This window comes from Neoarius graeffei, chromosome 8 (genome assembly GCF_027579695.1).
Source record: "Neoarius graeffei isolate fNeoGra1 chromosome 8, fNeoGra1.pri, whole genome shotgun sequence".
Classification (NCBI taxonomy): domain Eukaryota; kingdom Metazoa; phylum Chordata; class Actinopteri; order Siluriformes; family Ariidae; genus Neoarius; species Neoarius graeffei.
In genome coordinates this window covers 57027566-57039618 of record NC_083576.1, presented here as the reverse complement: position 1 = coordinate 57039618, position 12053 = coordinate 57027566, and the positions used below count along the sequence as shown (strand labels likewise).

General features: G+C 42.8%; 1 protein-coding gene across 5 annotated transcripts in view; it reads left to right on the top strand.

The window, feature by feature from the left end:
- Positions 1-12053, top strand: part of snx25 (sorting nexin 25) — a 177862-nt gene that overhangs the window by 147036 nt on the left and 18773 nt on the right. For 4 of the 5 annotated variants that reach the window (XM_060927890.1, XM_060927892.1, XM_060927891.1 and 1 more), the window contains 3 exons: positions 6933-7094; positions 9958-10075; positions 10250-10316. In XM_060927890.1, coding sequence (XP_060783873.1) covers positions 6933-7094; positions 9958-10075; positions 10250-10316 — 347 coding nt within the window. The remainder of the gene's footprint in view (positions 1-6932; positions 7095-9957; positions 10076-10249; positions 10317-12053) is intronic. The other variant, XM_060927893.1, reaches the window with a different exon arrangement.

Genomic DNA, 12053 nt, shown 5'->3' with positions numbered 1-12053 from the left:
CTGAAGTTTGTGCTATCTCTCAGGCCAGAGAGGCCTGTGGGTTTGTTTGTTTGTTTGTTTGTTTGTTTGTTTGTTTGTTTGTTTTGCTCGTCTCCCCCCTCCCACACACACAGCCTAATGATATGATATACTCCCTTTATTCACTGACAGCTCTTTGGATTGCCTCTTCCGAGTTCCCATGAACAGCTGCCAAATGCAAATTCAACACTTTTTGAATCCGCTCCAGACCTTTTATCTCCTTAAAGGGACTGACTCACCCTTCCCAGAATCCAGTTTGTTGATTGTTTTTGAAAGCACGTGACTGTTACTATGTTAGTTCACTGTCAGTGATCCCTTTGAAATCCATCTTGAACTTGTTCTTCATCTGTGTGTCATACGTGGAAGTTTTGAACAGAATACGCCTGATGTTTTCTTAACTTTTTGGCCGCCCAGAAGACGGCTGGTTCTGGTCCATTACAATAGAATAACCATATGAAAATGGACTCAGTTGAAATAATTAAAAATATAACTCCTTTGACAAAATATGTTCAATTTCATAATAGAATCTATGGTTGAGGATGGCTCTGGATTATTGCAGATTGCTATTAAAACAGTGGATTAATCATTGATGCAAAAATGTTAACACGCACAGAGGCTTCTGGGAATGGTGATCCAGCCTCTTTAAAGGGCATATCACGGGTAAATTCAGGAGCAAGATCAATGTAATTCTCCTATTTTATGTTAAAACTTTGGTCAAATATCTGTCACATTTTGCATTTTGTGCAATTTTTTACCTTGCGCAATACCAGAAAAATTCAGTTGAAATCAAGCCATTTGAGGCGAACTGGTCCGCCTCTGAAAAAACTTGGCATTTGGATTTCCCAGCAAACATTGATTTTCGTGACGTCGCGTGCGGGACGCCTCCTTCTGAATCCTACATCAGCGCTGGTTTGTTTATGAGAAAACGACCTGGTGGTTTTCTGCAAATTTCTTCAACGTTATCGCGTAATTATTAAAATGGTTAACAGATGTATCGTAGGAGGGTGTAGCAACACCAATCTTGATGGGATTAGTACTCATCGTTTCCCAAAAGACCGGACGATAAGAGAGAAATGGGAGCGCTTGGTCTACACAGGCTGTGCACTGAAACCACGCAAAGCTCTCGCAGCCTGCTGGCACTTCCTAGTCTGGTTAACACCAGACCATATCACAAGTGAAATATGGTCTGGAATCCGCCTATTGAATTTCTCGTAGGGGAGGTGTGGTTTACGATTGTCAACAGCCGTTTATTGGACGTTGCGAATGTCTATCATTTGGCGTATACGTAGCCCATGGCCAATCATGGCAGTTGTACCCGGTGACGTAGTTAGAGCGACGAAGAAGAGAAGGAAAGAGAAGGCAAAACAAAAATAGGAAAACAATGGCACCGAACGATTACTGCCGTTTGTGCAAGACAAAGCTTGATCGAAAGTTTGGTTCGTATCGCTCGCCGCCATGTTAAATGTGATCCGTAAACAGTCCCAAATAAACTACAAGCTTCCGTTTGTCAAGTAGTACACGTCACCATCTTTCCACCCCTCCCCACTCTCTGATTGGCTCCCTAACTCAGGCGAGCCTTTAGACCAGGGGTCACCAAACTTTTTTCTCTGGGGGCCGCATTGTCGTTCCTGACTGTGATGGGGGGCCGGGGTCGGGTCAGCTATATAACATAGAATTGTATGACCCAGACAAATCTGACCACCAGCAGGCCTCATTGTGTAGTAGAGATTACTAGCCTGGCACAGCCATCCCCACTACTATATCCCCACTACTACATCAACGCTACTATATTCCACGCCACTATATCCCCCGCCACTATATCCCCCGCCACTATATCCCCGCTACTATATCCCCCGCCACTATATCCCCGCTACTATATCCCCCACCACTATATCTCCGCTACTATATCCCCCACCACTATATCTCCGCTACTATATCCCCCACCACTATATCCACGCTACTATATCCCCCACCACTATATCCCCACTACTATATCCACGCTACTATATCCCCCACCACTATATCCCTGCTACTATATCCCCCACCACAAAATCCCCCACCACTATATCCACACTACTATATCCACACTACTATATCAACACTACTATATCAACACTCGATTCCTGGCACATATTTGTTTATCTTTACTAGTGGTTTGCAAAAGTAGTAATCGAGTCTTCACACTTTGTTTTAATTTGAAATACCACAGATATTCCATTTATTTATTTTTCTAATAAAAATAACATCAAAGCTGTCAAGGTAAAGAAACATCTGCCTAGTTGAGGTGATTGACACTGGCAAAGGTGAGTGGAAAATTATAAATTGTAGGTAGGCCTGTTGATATTAATAATAATAATAATAATAATTGTGTGCAGCACTTAATAAAGGTCAAATAGATAGGCCTATAAAATAAATACATTTTAAAAAAACAGTGAAATTATAATAATATGATCAATAGATCACAGCAGTTGTGCTGTGTCCTGCACGTCATTGCTCTCATCCATGGCCAAAGCAAAAAAATCGAATTCTGACGCTCTCTCATTCAGCTGGTCATACACGTTGTCCCCCAAATCTTCGGTTCGCCTGGCCATAGTAGGTGCGGAGAGACACACCGCGTTGAGCGCATCCTTCTTGTCGGGACACACCTCCTCGGCCACAGCAAGCATGCATACTTTAACAAAGTCCCTATCAGTAAACGGCTTTCCATGGGTAGCTAGTAGGTGAGCTCCCTTATAGCTAGCTCGGACAGCAGCCTGGTTGATCTGGGTTTGGTGAAGGAATACATTCTGTTGTGCAGCCAGTTCGCATTTCATCCTCCGAATCCTGCCTTCTCTTGTTTGCCCTCGCAAACTAGCATACTCTTTGTGGCGGGTTTCGTAGTGACAACGCAGATTATATTCTTTGAAAACCGACACACTTTCTTTACATACAAGACAAACTGCACGGTCCTTACACTGAACGAAAAAATAATCGGTGGTCCACTGTTGTTTAAAAACTCTGCACTCTGTCAGCTTTTCGCTGACCGCTCGCCATTTTGCTGTCCTGAACACTGACAGTTCTCTGCGCGTGCGCTGCCTGTCACTGCTTGATCGCGAGCATATGACGAAAATTCGGAAAATATGAATAGTTCATTTTATAACTAAATATCAATTTTAATTGATAAAATCAACAAAATACAAGATGCAGACATGTTATTTGCCAAAAAGCAATTTAAAAACATAGGCCATGACCACTTTTGGGGATTGCCTCATAGGGCCGGTTCAAGTGGTGGGGGGTAGAGGGGCTGAGGGGCCGGTCAAAGGGGGGTGGCGGGCCGCAGTCGGCCCGTGGGCCGTAGTTTGATGACCCCTGCTTTAGACCATAGTTTCCATGCTGATTTTTCAGATCGGAACGATTGTGCAAAGCAGCATGGGATTTCCCAGGCTAGGCACTTCCGCAGATAACGTCACGAATCTGGCTCCAGACTCCCTTGGGATTTTTCCAGACGCGTTTTATTTATTTAATTTTTTTTTTGCTGTAGACAGATGGCCTTGTGCAAAATTACCCTTCTGGATGAGTGTGTAAAGGGACATACTTTCATATTGGTCCAAAATATGCACTTTAATGCCTCATGAAATAACGAGGAAACTGGCCATGAACCTGCTCATCAGGCAACTGTCCATTTACTTTTCAGCCTGTGAAAGGGGTGTGCGCGCGTCGGTCTCTCTATTTATTTATTTTATTTTATTTATTTAAAATCCCCCACTGGCCGAAAGGCTCGAAGGCGGATTATGTCATGGCGAAGTCCATCCGTCTGTCCCAGAAAGGGTTCTCGCCTTCTGAAATCAACTTCTCACAATTTTTTGGAGGACTTTCATGAAACTTGGCAAAAGGCTTTGTTATAGGACAGTAATATGCATATTGCAATTTCGTTTGCAATATATTGTAGTGGGGGATATTGTGCTCTCGGAGCACTCTTGTTAATGAAGGCTGTAATTCCTAAATGTCATATTTTTGTTAAACACCTTGAAACTTAAAACCAAAGGTGTCCAGTTCAATCACATCTCGATGGCTTCATTTCAAATCCATTGTGGTGGTCTACAAAGGCAAAATAGAGTCACGGTCCAAATACTTATGGACCTTACTGTAAGTTTATCTGGTAAATTAAATTAGTTATGCTCAAGTGTCTTGTTTCTTCTCATCTGTTTATTAATCTTAGACATTTTTTATTCAGTTAAATGACAAAATGTGATTCACCGCTTTAGACGGATGTTCCCGGTTTTCTGATGTTCCTGGTTTTCAGCCTGCTAGTTTCTGTGGTGCTAAAATCCAAAAATGTCTTGGGAGGTCTTGCTTTCACATATGCAGCATCTAGTCTGTTTGAAGCAAGTCTTTTCCCCTCAGAGTGTTTTTTTTTTTTTATTTTTATTTTTTAAAAGACAGGTGAGAACACAGCAATCACACTTCGATGCAAACCAAACCAACTGGTACAAGACTGTCAGTGCGTTTACATGCACATCCAAATCGAGCTACTGTCGGTAATCGAGCTAAGGGTCCCAGCAGGGGTGCCAGAGAAATCCAATCCTACATGCACACAAGTTAATCGAGCTATTGTGTGAGGTGCATTGTGCACCCGAGCCACAGGTGGCGCTACACGCCCCATCGTGTTGGTACACGTCCGGTTGTCGTCATGAAGAAGAGCTATTCAAGAGTATAAACAAAGTTATCAGCAGTGTTGCCAGATACTGCTGACGTTTTCCAGCCCAAAACATGTTCAAATCCGCCAAAATGCACTTAAAACCGCCCAATCTGGCAACACTGGGCCAGTTCTGTGTTCACAAGTTCCGTGCTCAAGCTGTTAGGCTTGCTCTAACAGACTGTATGGCTACAAACTGTCCTGCGCAGACCACTGTTTTGTAAGACAACTTATTTTGCACAATTGTATATTTTTCTAAAGTCCATTTTTTGCTTACAAAAAATTTTTTTTGCTTACAATTTAACTTGTCTTAATAAACACACAAAAAGTTAAATTTTGTTTTTATTGACATTCTTCAGATGTCGGACATCTATATATACACACACACACACACACACACACACACACACACACACACACACACACAGTGACTTGTTTATGTACACAATTCACAGCTATGCAACAGCTGTACAGATGTATTTGGTGATACAGTAAGTGAGCTAAATTTTAACAGTGCAAACAATGCCACAAAAAGAAAAAATTCATGCCGTTGTCATGCCGACCGAGGCTGTTGTGTTTCCCGCTTGTGGTCTCGTCACTCGTCACTTCCGGAAGGGGCAGTGCTGAAGTAAGCAGCTCGACTACGTAGCTCGATAGGGTTTACATGCACTAAGTAGCTCGGCAGAAATCGCATAAACTAGGTCGTGTAGCTCGATTCCGAGAAATCAAGTTCGGTTCAATTTCAGCCGAATTAAGGTGTATACATGGCATTTTGAACTTCGATTTCAGTCGAGCAACGGCAGAAATTCGATTCTCTCTATGTGCATGTAAACGCACTGTGTGAGTGAGCTAGTCTCAGTCTGGTTCTTTTGTAATGTCTAGTATGTTTTGATTGCAGTCAGAAAGTGATTTGACCCTAAAGTGAACCAAACATCATGGATGATTAGCAAAATTGTTTTAGAATTTAGCTACTAAAGGAACAAACTGAGCCAAAGGACAGAGCTTTCTGTAGTACTACAGAAACGTGTTCTGGCTGTGTTGACCGACAAACAAAAATAAAATATACAGCGGATGCTAGATACAACACAAAACTAGTTAAGAGTGTTTTTATGTTTTCCATTCGCAGTCCCCCTCCAAACGAACACTTGACAAACCTTTTTGTTTAAATTTTCCCATTGTCTTAATTCTGACCATTGCACGAAAGAATTTTGAGTACGTTTTTAACCTGACAAGACCCTCAGTCAACTTTTTTGGTCCATTTAGTTCTTTGCAGTGTGAAGCCAAACCAAATAGCAAATGAACCAAATTATCACTCTAAAGCTGTGTTCACACTTATACCGGTACGATAGTGGTATAACTGTATCGATACAAAGTATACCGGTACAGTTTAGTGCATCTGTCCACACTAGCGAGAAATGTTTGCGGTTTTCTTTCACGGTAGTTGAAATGCGCGTGCGCGAAATGTTTCCATGGTTACCGAGTAACTTCCTTCCGAGAATATGGTGGATGAAACAACGTGTGTGTGCTTTTTGTTGTCAATGTACAGTCTGTATTTCTGGTGGTCATTTATTCAGTCGAATTGTATAAAACACGCGAGGCAGTTGAGCATCGCTCGTCTCCCCAAGGCTCCAACAAACACATAACTTCGTCTTTGCTCCATGTAGCTCCACGGTCGTTTTGAGCCATTTTGACGTTTTATTTACAGCTGGAAAGCACGTGCATATTGTATTGTATGAATAACCTGGAAGAAGTAGGAATGGTTCATTGCGCTTGCGCATTATATTTGTATCGATACAGAACCGCTTCATCTGTCCAACTACAGCGAAGCGCTACAGTACCGATACTGTACCAGTACGAAACCCACAAATGTATGGGTTTCGTACCGATACAGTTATACCGCTACAGTACCGGTATAGTTGCTAGTGTGGACAGGTGTTGCGGTACGAAAGTAGTATCGTATCGGTACAAAATCCTTAGTGTGGACAGGGTACAATTTGCACTTGGTATGCAGACACAAGCACCCTAAAGAGCATCAAAATCCACTTCTAAAGGTGGCACAGAGCAGTTGTTCCACTAAACAGTCAGTATGGGGGACAGGGCCTCAGTTGCACCACTGTGTTATTTGGCTGTGTCAGAATTGATGCTTCAGCCTGGATGACCTTCATCAGCAGAGGCAAAAAAAAAGGCACCATCATGTGATCTCTGGATGGATGGATTGATTGATTTGTGTCTTGTGTAGAAAATGCTGACAGATGAGCGTATGTGCCAGAGTGAAGCTCTGTACGCGTTCCTCAGCCCATCACCAGAGCACCTTAAGGTCATCGACATCCAGAAAAAATCCACCTTCTCCCTTGCCTCATTTCTGGAGAGACTGCCAGGAGACCTTTTCTCCCATCAAGAGGTCTCTCACACACACACACACACACACACACACACACACACACACACACACACACAATATCTCTGACGTGAATATGAAAGCAGTTAGAATAGAAATGTAGTAAGCAGTTAGAATAGAAATGGCTCCATGCCTACATTTCAAACACCAGAGACAGTGTAAAGAAATCCTTAGACTTGGTACATGCATCAACACTCACGAAAAGGACGAAGATATTTTTGTGGAAAAGAGAGAGGGGGGGTAGAGGTCTGCGCGGGTCGGATTTTTCAGTCCCGCCCGCGCCTGCATTGTGCAGTCCCACTCCCGCCCGCGCCCGCAAAGAATTATGATTTTCAGTCCTGCTCCCGCCCGCGCCCACAAAGAATTATGATTTTCAGTCTCGCCCGCGCCTGCAATATTTTGTCCCGCTCCCGCCCGCAAATCCCGCATGATGCAGACGTTCGCGTTATTTCTCAGGAAAGTTCTTGTCTTGACACAGCGTGATGGTGCCCCGCCCCCTACTTTGAGTGGATTTGAGCATAAATATCTACAGCTCACGTTCACGTTTGTTATTATTTACCTTGTTTCTGAATTCAGCATGTAGTGTCTCTAATAATAATAATTAGTGCTGTCAAGCGATTAAAATATTTAATAGCGAATCGCACATTTTTGTCACATGAGAAACCATTGTAATTCTCTGATCAGCATAAAGTGAATGGACTTGCTTTGTACCAATGTTTTGTTTTTTTTTTTTTAAATTGCAAAGCAGAGCTAGCAAGAGAACCATGAGTGAACAACTCTAATCAGAGAGACAGGTTACACAGTGACGGTAGGCTTGACTCAATGCTATCCCAGAAATCCTTCCTGTAATATGCAAATTTGGCCGCCTCTGATTGGACAGCCAAATTTGCATATTACAGGAAGGATTTCTCGGATAGCATTGAGTCAAGCCTACCGTCACTGTGTAACCTGTCTCTCTGATTAGAGTTGTAGACTAACTCAAGCAGTAAATCACTTCACTCATGGTTCTCTTGCTAGCTGGGTGTGAATGGCGAGTCATTAGAGTGATCAAAGGATTTCCCATTAGGGTGATCAATGGCAAATTTAAGATGCCATTCCTCACTCAATCTGGCAATCTGACACTCTCTGCAAATTTAGGCATTTTAAAATGTTTCTATTAATGCCAAATAAAATATCCAGCACAAATTATATATGATAGACATAAATTAATAATTTATAAATTTTATTTCAAACACGTTTTTAGTTAGCGGGACTGCAGCTTATCACTGCTCCCGCCCGCACCGCATATGTGCACTTCTGGTCCCGCCCGCGCACGCAATGAGCTTTCAAAATTTGTCCCGCGCCGCACTGCTTTGCGGCGGGTCCCGCGGGACTCCCACGGGAGTGCAGGGCTCTAAGGGGGGCCCCCCCCCAATAGTAGAGCAGGTTAAGCAAACCATCGTGCACTTTGTGATATAAGCATGAAATTTGGCATGATTGTTGCTTATAGGTCACTTTTTCAGAAAAAAGTGCTAGCCACGAAAAAAAATTAAATATGGCGGCCATTTTTCAAGATTGAAAAATGGCCATATTGAATTTTTTGGGGGGCTAGCACTTTTAGCTGATAACATGACCTACACAGAACGTTATTGCCAAATTTCATGTTCATATCATAATTTGCACTTTTTTTTTTTTTTTAGCAAAACCACAAAACAGGGACACGTCTGGCGGCCATATTGAATTTTTTTCGCGGCTAGCACTTTTTTCTGAAAAAGTGACCTATCAGCAACAATCGTGCCAAGTTTCATGCTTATATCACAAAGTGCACGATTTGGAGCAAAATCTGCCTTAACCTGCTCCACTACAAAAAAAAAATTGTATTTTTAGGACTAAGTAAGCTCAGCTAAAGTTACAGCGCTGTAGTGAGTTTCACTCATCATACCATTGAGAACCAAACCAGTATGACTGGACGTAATCAGTTTTATTGCATTATATGATGAGCACCGATTTAAAAACGGCTTTCTGCTTGTACTGGGGGGAGGAATCGGTTCTCTGAGCCATCTGATTAGCTAATTCACCGGAGAAAGCCAAGGTTACCCAAGTGACTCCCCAGTCCTACAATTAAGTAGGCTAAAGCTGATAAACTGTAGTAGAACCTCAGTGCTCTGAAACTTTGCCACCCTCACTCCTTATCCTGTACTTTTTCCTTGGCTATGGATATTCATTACTAGTGGGTGGTCTTAGTAAAAATTGAGAGTTGGAGACACTGGGGAAGGCAGTCGAAAACAAATAATTAAAAATACATAGACATGGATTTTGGGCGGCACGGTGGTGTAGTGGTTAGCGCTGTCGCCTCACAGCAAGAAGGTCCGGGTTCGAGCCCCGTGGCCGGCGAGGGCTTTTCTGTGCGGAGTTTGCATGTTCTCCCCGTGTCCGCGTGGGTTTCCTCCGGGTGCTCCGGTTTCCCCCACAGTCCAAAGACATGCAGGTTAGGTTAACTGGTGGCTCTAAATTGAGCGTAGGTGTGAATGTGAGTGTGAATGGTTGTCTGTGTCTATGTGTCAGCCCTGTGATGACCTGGCGACTTGTCCAGGGTGTACCCCGCCTTTCGCCCGTAGTCAGCTGGGATAGGCTCCAGCTTGCCTGCGACCCTGTAGAACAGGATAAAGCGGCTAGAGATGATGAGATGAGATGAGACATGGATTTCTATGCATCAGCCCCTGCCCCATCTACCCTCTGCCTTTTCCAAGAAAATACAATATAGAGCCAATTGTGTAATTTCATCTCTAAATAAAATTTACTCTCTGAAGAAAATCACTCTTTGGTGACTTTTTTTTTTTTTTGGTGAAAGTCAAAGAATGACAAAACACGTTTATTTCTCTCTCAGGATGAGGCTGAGGATGACAGCGATCTCTCCGACTATGGAGATGAGGCGGACGGGAAGAAAGATGTCCTTGCCGAGCCCTTCTTCATGCTTATTGGAGAGGTGTTTGAACTCAGGGGCAGTAAGTGGAGTCTCGTGTAAACTGTCTTATCCACTGCAATGTATATATTTGACTGGATGTGTTTAAGCTGTATGTCTGTGTGTATCTTCACCTGTGTGCTTTTTGATGCAATGTGTAGTTTTATTAGCATGATGTGCAGTTTAATAAAAAAAAAACCTGTTATTCTCTCTGCAGTGTTCAAGTGGGTACGGAAGACACTAATTGCACTAGTTCAAGTCACTTTCGGAAGGACGATAAACAAGTAAGCAAGGCTGCTCGTTGTCTGTCTGGTACTTGACAACGCCTGACAGCTAATCAAATCTCCAGGAAAGAGACTGAAGTAAAGGCATCGCCTGCTGTGTGCCTCTCTGGCACGGCCATGAATGAACCGTGAATAAAAGGTTCCTAGTACTGACGTCATGCATGGTGTGGTCATGCAAAATAAGACAAATGCACGCTGAAGAGGCTGTACTGAAACTCTGGGGTGTGTGTGTGTACAGAGAACCCGCATGCTGAGTGAAGGGTCGTGGCACGTTAGACAGTCTTCCCTTTCAGCCTCTGTCTAGTGTTTACAGTCTTCTGAAAGAGAGCCATTATGTCTTCATGTTAAGCTTCTCTATAGACCCCTTCGTATGTTTGTAAACAAACCGACCGTTGCCAGGATGCGCGCGCAGCCTGGACCCAGAAACAATGGCGCTGCCCATAGACCGGCATTATGAGCTGTCAGATTATGCCAAACAATTGTCGTTACAAGATCGAGAATGCTACATAAATAAGTTAACTCTAACAAGTGGACATCGCCTACCGGATCCGCATTTAATTAAAGAGTGGACGGACGATGTTAGTAAGTTCCCTGGTATACAATGGGCAGATATATACTCGTACCTTATTGACAAGACTTCAGTGTACACCCACGAAAAACTTCGTGCCTACAAGTCTTTAGACGCATATGATTATGCTATGTGCGGGCATGTACAACTTGATTAATAATGGGACATTCATATTCATTTTGTTTTAATCAAATTATGCCAGTGATGTGATGGCAATGTGGCTTTAGCTACAACAGCAAATACCAACACTAAACCGCAATTTGCAGGAGGTAATGGCATGAAAGGAATGATAGTGTAAAGAGTGCAGCTAAGAGAAATCAGAGCTGCGTAAAAAGCGAGAGGCAGAGAGCAGAAATGAAACTGAACGGGGCGGGAGCTAGGTTAGAGCAGTCAACATAAGTTGGCATTTAGAGTGAGGGCACACAATTTTACCTTTCCATCCTTGCTTTAAAATTGTGATTTTCGGAATACACAAATAATGATGGCACAAAATCTGGACTGCTTGAGTCAAGCGAGACCTCTCCTACAAACAAAACTGCATGCAAAGCTAAGTTAACATGCTAACAATATTCATTACATTGTGTAACTATGACCCAGCTAATCAGACAAACGTTACCAAAGTATTTTGCTACATCAATAAACGAAGACTAGAAAGAATAAAAAAGAAAGAAAGATTTAATAAATAGCCTGATCTTACCTGTGATGAAGTGGGCGCTGCAAACCCGCGCATTTTTGATGGTGCTTTCATCCCAGTCTACACGTTTGATGGCTTGTAGCCATAGACGTTGGTGATTTTTATTTTTTTTTTTTGAATGGGTGAGATCCTGCTGGAATTCTGAACATTTTAACCCCATCACTGCTACGATTCTGACACCCGACAACACAACAACTAGGCATTTCTGAGTCTTTTTTGGGTCCAGGCTGCGCGCGCAATTTCCGCTTACATATGAATGACGTTTACTGCGAAGGGGTCTATACACTACTGCACACCACACAGCTTAGTTATCCCTCAATACGTCATTTTATACCAATAACGTGTTTTAAATATGCATAATGCTTAAGAAGCTACTACTAAAACAGCATGAAAATATAACTACGTTCTACATAACTATACTCCACCAGGATCCATATGAAGAAAATGATGAATAATATGACCGATGCCAGATGCT